The 14,132-nt window shown below is 37.1% G+C and overlaps 1 protein-coding gene across 1 annotated transcript; it reads right to left on the minus strand.

Annotated features, from left to right (window-relative positions):
- Window positions 1-4,253: 4,253 nt before the first annotated feature.
- On the minus strand, window positions 4,254-13,343 carry ldlrad2 (low density lipoprotein receptor class A domain containing 2). Its single transcript, XM_052102123.1, has 5 exons — window positions 13,068-13,343; window positions 11,057-11,557; window positions 9,722-9,868; window positions 9,374-9,505; window positions 4,254-5,041 (listed from the first exon to the last, which is right to left on the minus strand). The coding sequence occupies exons 1-5, from the start codon at window positions 13,153-13,155 to the stop codon at window positions 4,773-4,775; spliced, it is 1,137 nt and encodes a 378-aa protein (XP_051958083.1). The 5' UTR covers window positions 13,156-13,343; the 3' UTR covers window positions 4,254-4,772.
- Between the last annotated feature and the right edge of the window lie 789 nt (window positions 13,344-14,132).

The following is a 14,132-nucleotide window of genomic DNA, read 5'->3' on the forward strand; positions in this document are numbered from 1 at the left end:
ATCCACCCAAAGGAGCAGCCGCTGCCATCCACCGAGGGACAGAGGAGTTGCTGCCGGCTGCCTGGAATGGTGGAGCCACCACCAGGGGTGGAGTTCCCCCAAACCTGCCGCCAAAATACGGAGGGTAAACCTGCAGCAATCTTTTGGCAACAATAAAGCATTTGCAGCCAAGCTCATTTGCATGTGAAAATAATGAGTGGGAATTTGCAGCAAAATAGTGGCAAGTTTGCATTAAGTTTGACAGAACTATTGATTTTTGTAAGAGTTCTCATTCAGTCTAACATATTTGAAAGAGTTTTCTTGAGCACTAAGCTTATTTAGCTCTAAAACTTTAAAGTATAATACACATTCAAAACAAACAAATTGCAAAATCGCCAAATCAACCAATGAAAACAAATAATTATCATTACTGTAAATCACTTACCTTGCGAGTTCACCTCAAGAAAAAAACATTTGTAGTAATGAGGATGAACAGGGACATTTCAAAGTGTTTGTGAATAAGAAGTGGACAATGGAATCTTGTCTAAAAGTGTTTCATAGGGAAGCAGGTAATGATACCTTACAGTAGGCAAAAGTCAACATTTGAAACGTCTGTTCAACCAGAAACCTTTGTAGAAGTATAGCAAACCAATTATAATGTATCAATCTGGAAATAAAATCATCACAATCAGTCCAAATAAAAAAATAAAACCGTGATGATTACAGTACATCATGACATTTACATTTATGCATTTGGCAGACGCTTTTATCCAAAGCGACTTACAGTGCACTTATTACAGGGACAATCCCCCCGGAGCAACCTGGAGTTAAGTGCCTTGCTCAAGGGCCCAACAGTGGCATCTTGGTGGTGCTGGGGCTGGAACCCCCGACCTTCTGGTCAATAACCCTGAGCCTCAACCACTGAGCCACCACTGCCCCTTCACTGTCATGACTTGACAGTGAAGGTGTTTCAAAGTCCACTTTCACTTTACATGCATCAGCTTTTGTTATTAGTTGTGGAGAAGTGGAAAAGGAGAAGTGCAGTGGTCCATAAATGTAATAATGAGTCACATAAATCCTTAATGCGACCTTTTGTGTGAAACAAAATGTGGTTGTCTGAATAGAAAACTTTCAGAAAAAGGCTGAATTGCCGGCTTGTTCTGGATAACTCTATATGATATTCCTATGTAGAGTGGCATAATAGTGTAAGCTAAATAAATATGGAACTGAGTATACAGTACTGATAGGAACAAACATTTCTTTATAAAACCATGAATGTGTCTTTGATAAGACTGTTCTGTATGACAGTCAAAACTGAATTTCAACTGCTAGCATTAGCATTAGCTTGCTCAACCCGGCTGAAAAACTCCATCTTGGTGGTTTTTCTGGCCACAGCTAGTTTAAGCTGGTCTAACAGCCTGACCAAGCTGGTGTTCAGCTGGTTTAGCTGTTCAGCCCACTGGTCTCCCAGCCTGACCAGTTAGCCTCTTTAGGCTGGTTTAAGGTTTGTTTGTTTTTTCAGCCGGGTTGCCTTTTGGGTTTGTGTTTCCTGTGTTTCCTTTCATCGTTTATGGCTTTTTTTTTGTTTTGCTGTTTTACTTAACATCAAAACTAGCCATTTATGTTCTTATACTGATATTGTTCAGAAGGATATGTCCCAAATTGCCATCCACTGCCTCCTGTGATGTAGACAAGTGGGATTTGTTTGTCCTATTTTGAGAGAAAAAAGCACCTCCCTCATCTATAAAACCCAGCAAATACTGAATTTTAGTTGCAACACAACAACATTGTGTTTATCATTGTTTCAGGTAATGGAAAATATATTTTTACACTTTATAGTATTATTCATTTTGTTTTCATGGTATTTACTCTCCCCCTCATTTATTTATTGACACCACACAATTTAGGACTGTTGGGTTAGTGGGCCACAAATGACAATTGCAACCACTTGCATGTGAGAGATACCGAACAAACAATGCAGTGTCATTAATTCAAAGCATTTACTGATGGTTTTAAAGGGGTCAGAGTAAAAATCCACACCTACTTCAGTGGCCTTCAAGGCCTGAAATGAACCTAATGCATGGGCTCAGAAATGTTTTTTTAGGTCACCTTATTGTCAGATATTAAACATCAGGGGCACTGTTTAAACAGGGGGTTTGGTGATTATATAAATCGGTCAAAAAGAGAATAGGAGAATCTGAGCAAAGAGGTTCTGCTCTGAAAGGTTGCTAGGAAGGACAAAAGCAACAGACGCAGTTTGAAATGGGAGGGCTTGCCAAACTTTATATCTCTTTTGTAAACAGTCACAAGAAGGAGAATCTGAAACACTCAGCTGCATTAAAATAGTATTTTTAATGACTGAAATGGGCCATTTAGTCCATTTACACTTTTATTTAATTCTATCCTCTATCAAAGCTTTAATCAGTTCAACCCTGGCAACAAGATTTATCATACAGACTATTTGTCAGCATCAGTGAGGTACATTGTAGTATTTGAATTCTGCATTTGAATAATTTGGTTTACAAAGACTTATTTTTACAAATTAGCCTCAGGATAAGTCAGAACTGAAATCGTAAGAATTTGTACAAGAACAAAAATGTACAGTTTCACTAAAAATAAATAAACCAATGAATGCTGTTAATATGTTTTTTCCTAAGTGTAAGTCCTAACCCAAACCTACATCTAACCATAAAGCGAAACCCCTTACCCAAAACCCCAAGTAAAAGGTGCTGTAAGTGATTTTATCTGTTCTACTTCCACAAGACTGAGCCTTTGATCTAGCCATGCCCGAGCTTTCCAAAACACTTCAAATCAAAGATCAATTTGAGACAACAATGTACAGAAAACCAGCATGAGTGCGTGTTCCAATGGTTGTTAAACACAACAGTACAAAAATACCACCCACAACTGACAACTGTTATTTATCTGAATATGGCATTATGCCTCAATGATCCGCTTCAACTACGACACTAAATGCACAAAATTATTGACAGACAAAACCGTCAAAGAACGCAGCCATGGGACACATTTTTGTTTGCTGTTTACAAAATGTAGATCTGTCACAGAGATCAGTGAGATATCTCAGGACATTTATTTTGGTTATATCTTTCAGGAAGAAGGAACATTTTCTGCATACCGTTCCATAAAGAAATTGCTTACAGCACCTTTAACAATGATTTTAATAGAAACAAGATTTTTGGGTACAATGGAAGAAAGAAAACAAGAAAAACACAATACGAGGGAAGCGTATTACAGATAATTTACATTAATTAGTCATATGCCTCTATTGAATCGATTTGAAATTCTGTTTGTGATCTGTTGGTCTAAATGTCATACGATATCTTACAATTTCATATGAATTATTACAAGTTGTTATGAAACTATGTTGACTTTTTGTTACAAAAATACAAGCTTTGACATTTTGCTTCTAGATTATGGAAGTTTTAGTTTGGAAATTGTTTCAGCACATGATGGTTTCTCTAACGATCACATTTACAATATAGGGTCTGTCTAAAAAACTGGCATTATTATTCTGAGTATTTTTATTTACAATACAGTAGTTAACGTTGAAACATGTAGGCACTAGCATCAGTAAACTTTTTTGCAAACATTACAACTGTTTTCCAACAGATTTACTGAATACTGCTCCTGTCTTTCATTGGTCACACATACAGACAATCCCACCCCAAACTCACACCATTAATTGAGACTATAGCTATGTTTCCACTATCGGGCCAGTCCAATGCCTTGGACCTCAAGTTACAAGACCAAAGTCGATCTGCATTCCCACCATCGAGCCAATAGCCCCACAGCGTTTCCCTAAACCCATTCTAAATATGCCACCCTGGTCCCAACTTCACACACTCCTCTCATTTCACAAGCAAAATGGAAACTCAATCTGAGGTATCAGACTCTGGAGACTAGCTAGCCCTCAAAATGAACATGATGAAGACTGAAACTGCCTCAATACCCAGTTGGTCTTCTTTGGCCCAAGGGTAATTGGTGGGCCAAAGGCACTTGGCAGTTGGCCCGAGTAAGCCCAGAGGAGGCACAAGCCACATTTCTACTAACTAACCCTAACCTTATTTATTTATTTTTTTTTTTTTTTTGGCAAAACATTTTTTAAATGTAATAAGTCTCACATTTTAATACAATATTTTAGACAGTGCAGATACTGTACATGTATTAAAAGGTAGTGTATAATACAACTCCAGACTTATTTTATATAACCTGTTAAGTTTATACCAAGATTTTATAACACATCATTGGGTAGATTAACTATATACTGTATGTAGACAAGTGTATTTAATTTAAACACAAAAATAATTGTCACATGTTCAGCACGCTAAAACAGATTGGTTAAAAAATTAAACTTGTTCACAGCATTTTTGATACTACAATTTACTGGACCAACAACTTCCAGCAAAATGCTGCTAATAATAATGCTCTCTTGAGCATTTATTGGAAATGTTGTTGCTGAATTACTCTAGTGTTGTTAGCTTGAATCCCACTGAGGTCATATAGAGTGGAATTCTTTCCTTTTGCCACTTGATAAACGGACTAATCTAGAAAACTGAGCTTATATATTCAGTATCTATGAAATATAAAATACATATCACAAAATTAAAAGTTGTGGATTTTGTTGCAGTTCTTCATCAACAATTGTAGAACAAAAATCAAAAGCATTTTCAAAACTGTTTCAATATATTGTCTCATATATAGAGAGAGAGCGAGAGTCCTTTATGGAGTAATAAATGTGTTCTTGCTTTTTCGATTGTGTAAGATGAATAGATCTACACAGCCACTGTTGTGGTAGAAGACACTGGTGTTGCCGCTCCTTCTGGTGTTACTTTAGCCAATCGGTGGTCTTTGTTTAGCGAGCAGCTCCTTCCACAGAGCTGGCAGGACGCACAGAAAGAGTTGCAGCAGGGTAAGAAGCGAAACACACTCAAACGCCATAGGAACCAGCCAGGAGCCCAACAGCACCAGCACATGAGAACTCCCCCTGCCGTAACGCCCAGAACCACATACAGGGCTAGTAGAGAAATGGAAGACTGGGAGTCTGGAAGCAAGAAAATATTTCATGATAAAGTTAGTCAAGGGATGAGAATTATAGACTAAGACCTAAAATCCACATTTAAAGACATTTAATATAATTCAGCATTATTGCTAAATTATATTACTTGGTTCACTGCACGTGTCACAGTAGTCTACTAAATATGTTTCTAAACAGGTGAGGTTTTTAAAGTTAATAATCTAGCAAGTTTTAAATCAACAAAACTTACCTACTAAACTTTAAAGGGGTCATGACATGAGGAATCAGATTTTCCTCGATCTTTTAACATATAAGAGGTCATTGTACTATAAAAAGTTACTGTAAGTTTCAGAAGTCTAAACTTCCTTCTCACTGCAAAATGAGCATTTGTTGAGACCAAGCTGCCAAAAGACTTTCATAGCCACCTAAGTAAGGGTGAGCAGTGAGATGGCAAGGAGAAAGCAGGTCAATCAAGAGCAGAAAGCAAATCATAAGTGTGGGCATTGACTGTCAAGTCTTAAAGATGCATTCAGTAATTCTAATCCAATACACTTTTTGTCACATTCAGCAAATACCTCCTCATAGTCTGTGGGTGGGCTGAAAAAAATCTAATATTTATTCACAGCCCTGGCTCTGTAAATGGGACAAAAACAAAGTGGATCGGACCTATCCACACAACAATACTCCAGCCAATCGGCAACTGGGGGTGGTTCTTGCGTGTGCATAGGATGGGGGGTGGAGGGACAGAGCGAGAGGGAAATTCATTAGAAGAGTGATGGCAAATCTGGTTGATGTGAACTTTCTAAACTCCAAGAAGGACAAATGGCTGAGAAACAGACCAAGAGAAAAAGGTCAGACTAATGTAAACAAAAAATAATGATTATGATAAGTCGAGGGATAGGAACCACGTCAATGAGGCTTTTCAGCTGTGGAGAGACCTCAGAGAGGTAAAAGGCTTGAAGACGAATGCAGAACATGGGTAACATAAATTTAGCTACGCTTCACAGAACCCACATCTGTTGTTGTTGTGATGTTAGATTTAGTAGCAGGATAGTTGTGAGTGTCTGGAGCTGGTGTGCAACTCAGCAAGATATCTTAGCAGCAGCAACTAACTGTAAAAACAGTTTGCTAATCCACTACATAGCTAACGTTTTTTACATTACTTGCTGTGTTGTTTTCTCTAATCGTCTAATGGTATTTGTCTGCACAATGTTTGCAAAGGGTTTTATAGCCACGAATATTTAAAAACACATGTTTGGTAGCACCCTCTTTGGTCAGTGTGGTTTTGTATGTGTTAATGTCCAATCAAACTAAACAACTAACTGTCGCCAGTTCTAGTTGCTGTGTTTTGTATACTGTTTTTGTGCTTGCTTGTCTGTCGTTTATTAACGTATTAGATTATTACTTTGCTTTGCTTCAGCTATGACAAAGAGACCTGCATGAATTTGGGGGGCAGAGCTTTCAAAGGAGCACTTAAGAGAGGGGTGTGATTGGTTTGGCAGTTGAGTTTGAATATCAACAGTGTTCCTCAGGGATTGCCGAGTGCACATTTAAAGGAGAAGCATCACCAAAACCGAGCATTTCTGACAGAGGGTCAGAATGAGGGTGGAAAATTATCATGTTTTACAAATATATTAATATTAGAAATAAACATCAAGGAACATATTAAAATGATAAAAAAAAAAGGCATGACATGACCCCTTTAATCTTAATTGATAGTGTAATAAAAGCAAACGTGAGATTAAAAATGCAATTGCTGAATCAACCACATAATTTTTTGGTGCTTTTCAGCTCACGTGTTGGCTCACATGCTCTTCAGGATTCATACCCCGGTTCTACCGCTATATAGCACAATTTGATCACAACCGAACAAGCTTGTAAATTTAGTTATTTATGTAATGGAAACGTCAAAATGTATCGCCTTAAGTAATGCGTTACAGTAAAAGAGTTTTAATGTCATAAGTTAGCATTGTGTAAGGAACAGGGCAAAAAGTATTTGTTTATGAACTGATAATCTGCAGTTTTACACATGATTTGTGTGAAAGTGAAAAAAAATGTATTGTTTTAACGCCTCTATTGTTCTTTTCTCCAGAAAACTACCGAGGTATTTACAACGAGCCATGTAAACATTTGCGAAAATGTAAGAGTAGTAATGTGATCATATGGTACTAGGTTGGTATGAAATTATAAAGTGTAAGTGTCTTAAAATGTTGTCAACACTAGCACATAGATGACCTCAAAGCTACAGAATTTATAGTTGGAAATATCTGTTTCATAATAATCATTTTAAAATTAATAGAAACTCATACCTAGTCGCCTACAGCTTGCTCACTGGGGTTATTAATACAATTATCATTTAATTATTTTAAAACACTATTAAAAAACATATTTTATCTAAATTACACAATGATGATTAATCAACTTTATAGACATTACTGTTGTATCGTCTGTTAATGCTGAAATTCTGTAAAGCTGCTTTGAAACGATGTGTGTTGTGAAAGGCGCTATACAAATAAAATTGACTTGACTTGACTCATACTCTAACAGGAAGAGCCATCTTTAATTATGTTATATAAATTATTTCACATCCTTTTGTTGATTAAAGATTTTTATTTTTTATTTTTTTGTAAAGTCTGTTCTCTCAAGTAGCAGAGAATCTTTTTTTGATAACCTCTGGATTTTGTGGAGGTAATTAAGGTAATAAAATGTTAAGTTTAATGATAGCTGTTTGTTCAGATTCACAAGTGTGTTACTTAGTGGCTACTTAGCAGACTAATGCTCTTGAGTAGCTTCAACTCCAAGCTGATTTACAACTCGCTGTTTGCAATGAACATTTATGTGCTCCTCAATTAGCTTTGTGTCCTGTGGCTTACAAAGCTCACCATTATGCAGCAATAAAACTAAATTTATGGGCACCCAAATAGAACTACCCTTTTGAGTAGTCATTATATTTGTGTTCTCATGCATTTATGTTCCTCGTCAGGATCATTGTTGTTTATCCAAAGCATGCTATTGCAGGATACTTAATTTTTTTCACACCATATTTTTCATCTAGTTTACCAATAATCCACACCTGTACGATGGTGCATATACAGCTACCGTAGTAACTGAACCCACAACCATATAAAATGGATTTACTGAACACTGATGTAGCTTAAACAGACAGTAACTTTTTTTGTTTACTTTTTTGCCCCCTACAAGTAACTGCACAGCCTATCCTAAACAACATTACAGACTCAAGTGGCTAATCTTGACGGTGGGTGCCTAAAATCAACATGAAATTAAAAGTACCGCCCCACATTTTGTTCAACAGCAGTTGTGGCATTATTAACACAAAAAACAGTACAGTATGGAACAGTAAGTTTCCACTAAGTACGTTAGAAGGGCCAGTACATAAATGCTCAAAATTCAAACTGTTTCAAAAGTATAGCTACAAGATGTACACATTATATGTGTTAACATGATTTTAGTGTGATAAAATCACTTACTAACTTTATCTGTGTAAAGTTATATCAAAGACTCTCTAACAAGTCAGTCCACTGTCGGCCATCTTTAGAAAGCTCTCGGGAGGCTATTTCTATTCATGACAGTGCACCTCCTATCTTCTTGAAAGGGGAAACACTGAAATCGCATAAACGGTTGGTCAAGATTACAATTAAAGAATATATTTTAGTTTCAGCAATAAAATCTGATAACACTGGAATCATAGATTTTGTTTAGTTACCTCAGATAACATTAACATAGCTAATGCACCTGCAAGTCCTTGAGTTGATTGACTGGTGATATCTGTATCTAAAAGGGTATTGGCTCTTTTACCTGTAAGGCGGGACTTCCTTTCTACATCCGTTGACCATTGGGCATTCTAATTTCTCCCATTTATTTGAGTAGAAGTGGCCCTTCTCTGCTAAATAGTCTCTGGTTATATTCAATGCAGGGATTATGGTTTTGTTGTTATGGCAACAAATTTGTAATATTAGATATAATTGGATATACGCTGTCACACAGATAAAGTTAGTAAGCGATTTTTTTCACACTATAATCATGTTAACACTTATAATATTTACAATATTTGTTTACTATATTTTTTAAACTATATTTCTCATCTCAAGAGCCTCATTCTCTTCTATTGTAAGTGCTTTACTGTAACCACAATATTTACTTATTTTTTAATAAATGAGGGACGAGTGAAAATAATTTTTTGTGTAAATCAACATAATGCCAAAAATTATGTTGAGCTCAACTAATATTGAACCCCGGAACATTCCTAAACAAATGGCTTGTCTTAAATGTGTTGCTTGATAAGTTAGCTTTCATCAGAGTTTCTGTTTAGTTGCTTTTCTGAATGATTAGAGAACTTACCAGTCACAGGATCAGGGATGGTGTTTGGAGTGGCATAGTTCTTTAAAGTGGACACTGTCAGAGTGGGTGAATTTAGCATAGGTGCCGGTTGGGTGACACGAAGCTGTGGGGACTTTGGTGTGGATAGAGGACCTAAAGCATAAAAACAAGAACAAGAAGTCCCACCATTTAACCTTTGCTCAGAAGACTCAAAATGAACTCTTTACTAGACTGTTTGTCTAAGCTGATGCATTTGAAATTAATAATTAAAAGAATCTGGGAAACACTACTTAAAATGGCATTTTATAGAAATGAATAGACATTAAAATACATTATAATATGATTAAAAGACAAGCAGCCTTTACTGACCATTGCAACCAGGGTAATCGATCAAGTCACTGCCATCGCCACAGTTGTCAATGTCTTTGTCATCCGCACAAACCAGGCTCATCGGAATGCACTTCCCATTCCGACAATTGAAGTAAGGCTGTCCACTGCACTCTGATTGGTTAAAACCTGGAGAGACAAACATTATGAAACACTGATTGCAGTTTGTTGAGGTTCTAGCTTCAGCTAAAGCTGTATTGTGTCATTTGTTTTTTATTGTAAAACATATCTAGTATCTCAGCCAGGAGCGGTGCCAGGATTTTTTCACAGTGGAGGCCGGGCAGGGTACCGTGATCAGTCTGTGGTGGCACCAAAATTCTTTATGACCGGGGATGTGGGGGGTCGATGCCCACATGAGCTCAAAGGTTGTTAATCGATGTTATAACAATGGTCTCTGGATGATTTGATTCTGATTGGTCGGTGGTGTCATTTAGCGGTCTGATATTTCTAAGTAACAACCGCACATTAGACATATCAGACCGGTCATCCAGGTATTGCGAGTCATCTTTTCTGCTTCTCGGATCACACTGCGACATCTACAAGTAAGCTATTAAAATTATTTAAACTCATATCAGTGTTTCATGTCCATTTCTTTATTTATTTTGCAAGTAGTCTAGTAATAAGCTGATAGCTGCTAGTAATGAGCTATTCAGTGATTTCTTTCTTCTTGTGCAATAATATAATTTAAATACAAATCTATATAACATGTCCATTTACTGTATTTATTTATTTGGTTAGTAAATGTGTAATAAGCAGAATAAAATGTACAGTCAGCCAGTTATCGCAAAATAAACCCCTTCAGATACTGTATGACCCTGATCCCACTGTCAGGGTTTATTTATTTATATATTATCCCTTAAGTATGTGCTTCTGTGGAAGTTCATGTTATTTCAACTAATAGCGGTATTTTTGGTGAATAATTACACTACACGTGAATCATGGAGAGAAACCATCCACCTGAAAAAGTGGTTGGACACTGTTGCACTCTATGACGAGGAGGAGGGAGTGGCCATTCCGTGATGGTGCATGGCTGGCGCTGAATCAGGAGAGTGAACTGCTGCCTCCGGCTCCCCTTTATCTCGCTCTCCCGCTGATCACGTGATTCACCACCGCCCATGCCACCATCATGGCCAGGCCACACCCTTCTCCTTGTCACACACTCTATAGTAGATGGGGTAAGTTTGGGAAACCTGTTTAAAAACAACCATTAATTTTGCAGTTCCATTTGGTGATACTTGTGGTGCAAAAATTACACACTTCAGCTTTAAACAGTCTGAAAATAAATGTGGTGTAAAGTGTTTTTATGCATTCTCTAACCCAGCCTGAAAGAAGTGAAGTCTCCAACAAAGTCCACCCTTGGCTGTGTTCCTCGGGTCACCAGACGTAGAGTTAGAAAGTTGCCAGTAGACAGCACTGGTCGGGGAGGGCTCTTTCCACAAAGTGGTGGGCCAATAAGGGGTGCAGACTTATCCCTCCCATCGTAGAACTGGATGTAAGAGCCAGCATGGCAGGGGTCCTCTGTCCCCTCCCTAGTGGTTGGCTCCATGCTAAGGTCAAGCCGTGTTGGGCCAGATGATGAAGACCCCTTGGGAAATTCTGGGAAGTGGGGTGTAGGGCTGTGTGGGGACACTCTCAGCAGGCTGTAAACCAGGAAAAAGCGAAAGTAGAATTGCACCTTGTCCCGGGGAGTTGCGGACTGCATGGTAAGGTGGCAATCTGTCCCCATGGAGACGAAGTAGTACTTCCGGGACTCCTGGTGGGACTTTACAATCATGCCATCTTCCTGTATCGTCTGTCCACAGAAGTCCACAACATTCACTGTTGGGGAAATTGAGATAGTAATGGATAAGGGATAGTTCACCCAAAATAAAATAACATTTGCATGTTGTTCCAAACCCATATGAGTTTCTTTCTTTCGTGGAAAAAAAAAAAAAAAACATGTACGTTAGCAGTATATTAGTCTCAGTCACCATTCACTTTCATTGCATCTTTTTTCCATACAATGAAAGTGAATGGTGACTGAGGCCAACATTCTGCCTAACATCTCCATTTGTGGTTGTAAATATATACAAAGTGCATGTCTCCTAGATGAGAGACTTTATTTGGAAACTAACTTTGTTTCAGTTATTGTTGTTTAGAATGAAAGAAGGAAGACAGGGATGAAAGGAACACAGCACAAATCCGATTCTAATCTAGAAAGACCACAAGTGGGAGCTGGCTTTGCATCCCCCCATCTGGGGTTGGAACCAAATAATAGGAAGATTTACAACCTCTCCTTGGTTTATTAGCTTTGTTACCAAGGCAACTGGATCCGTGATGTATCACTGCCAGGAATGTCCAGAGAAACCTTCTATTGGTAGAAAAAGCCAATACCACAAAATATTCCGTATCCATGTGTCCTGAACTAAGTTTCCACAAAAATGAGCAGCAGCAGAATAGTAAGTTCCCTATAAATGTTTTAATTGTGTGCGCTAAAGTGTTCCGAGCTCAAATCAGACCTGGGTTCCCACTGCAATTTCAAACTTTAGAAAAACAGCAGAGAGTGTGCCAACACTGTGAGTAATGACACAGATGAGAGAGAGCGCTTTTCACAGGACTAGATGAAGATATTATTATTTACTGTCAGGTCAACTGAATAATCTGAATAATCTTTTAATAAAAGACAATGCATTATTTCATTTCAAAGAATAACTATATTAAATGTATAAATGTTGTTACAGAACATTGTTGTTGTAAATAAGTGACCTAAGAAAAATAATATTATCAGTCACCCAGAAACAATGATGTAAGGAGATAATCAGTGAAATATGAAAAGATATGGACCCCAACACTATATGGTTATGTTATGATACAAAATTGTTAATGTATAAAATGTAACCTGTAGAATATACAGAATATATACAGTATATATATATATATATATATATATATATATATATATATATATATATATATATATATATATGTATATAGTATATATTTTTTATTATATATAGATTATATGCAAGTCCTCAAACTTTCTTTTTTAAGAGTATTTTGTTCTAATTTTTTGATCTTGCATGAAAGCAGATAAACAGAAATAATGATATAACAGCTTGGTAAATATTAAAAAGTAGATTGAATTCTATTTTAAAGTTACTTTATAAAATTACAGTTGGGTGAAGACAAATTATATTGTATGAGCCAAATGTTTGAAACCTCCACTAGTTCTAATGCCAATACACACAAATAAATTAAGAACACCAGAAGAAAACTACTTGCAACAAATGTCTAGGACGACCAAGTAATAACGGGATAAATCTTGAAAATTGTGCACCCATCACCCTACCTGTCTCAATGGTGTGACTTTGGTGTGTCATTAAGCCGAGGAGAACAAACCATCCTGACAGGCGCTGAATGCATCGCACTTTGGCCATCTCGGGTGTCCAAGCAAAGCACTTGCACCTCCAACGTTAAATGCAATTGGTCTGTCGCATTTGTATCGAGCAAAGTCTACTCTCACAAAAAGCAAACATTCCCTTTATTTATAAAGAGCACATATGATACACCCCTAAAGAAGTCTCTTTTCTCCAGGAATATTTGTCTGTGGAGTCTCAGATGCATCGAACTGAATCAGTGTTCATCATCTTGGCTTTTGTGCATTTGAAGCCTCTTTGTCAAATTTATGTGTCTGAACTATTTCCATGACAACAGGCCCAGTGTCACGGATATAAAGGAGGAGCTCTGTGGGACCCCCTCAAAGCTGCCCCCAACCTGAGCACCATCTAGAGCTGTATAGCCCACTTACAACTAAGAGGACAAGGGTAAACATCTGTTAAATTTGGACCCATTCACTGTCGCAAAACCTGAAGTTATACTTAATGAAGTGTTTGTGTAAAGTATTAAAATTAAACATTATGAGTTTTAGAAGTAGGCCTATACCTAGTTTTGTGGAAACCTTACAATTATTAAATTTGCCTTTGAACAGGTACTGCATTCCACAGCAAAACATTATCAACCATCACATCGTTGTGCCACTTTGATTGTAGGTTCCCATAACTGAAAAAACTGTGAATCATTATTATTATTATTATTATTTTTTTTTATAAAATTCTTTAGGAGCAGAAATGTGTACAAAACAGCATTCAGAATTTAGAAAGCTAAATTCAAGCATTGGGCCCTATTCTAAGTCCAGACCTAAAACCAACTGAAATGCTGCTGTGGAAACTGAAATTAAAGTGTTACAAACATATTTATGTTTTGTTTTTGTTTTGTTTTTTCCTAAGTAGCAATACATTTTTGCCCAGAATCATCCACGATGCAAAATAAATAAATAACTAAATAAAAAAATCAACAACACCAACATATAGTGTGCTCCATAATTTTGCATAAATGCATTGTATACTTAATTTGT

The sequence above is a fragment of the Xyrauchen texanus genome, chromosome 32, assembly GCF_025860055.1.
Source record: "Xyrauchen texanus isolate HMW12.3.18 chromosome 32, RBS_HiC_50CHRs, whole genome shotgun sequence".
Classification (NCBI taxonomy): Eukaryota; Metazoa; Chordata; class Actinopteri; order Cypriniformes; family Catostomidae; genus Xyrauchen; species Xyrauchen texanus.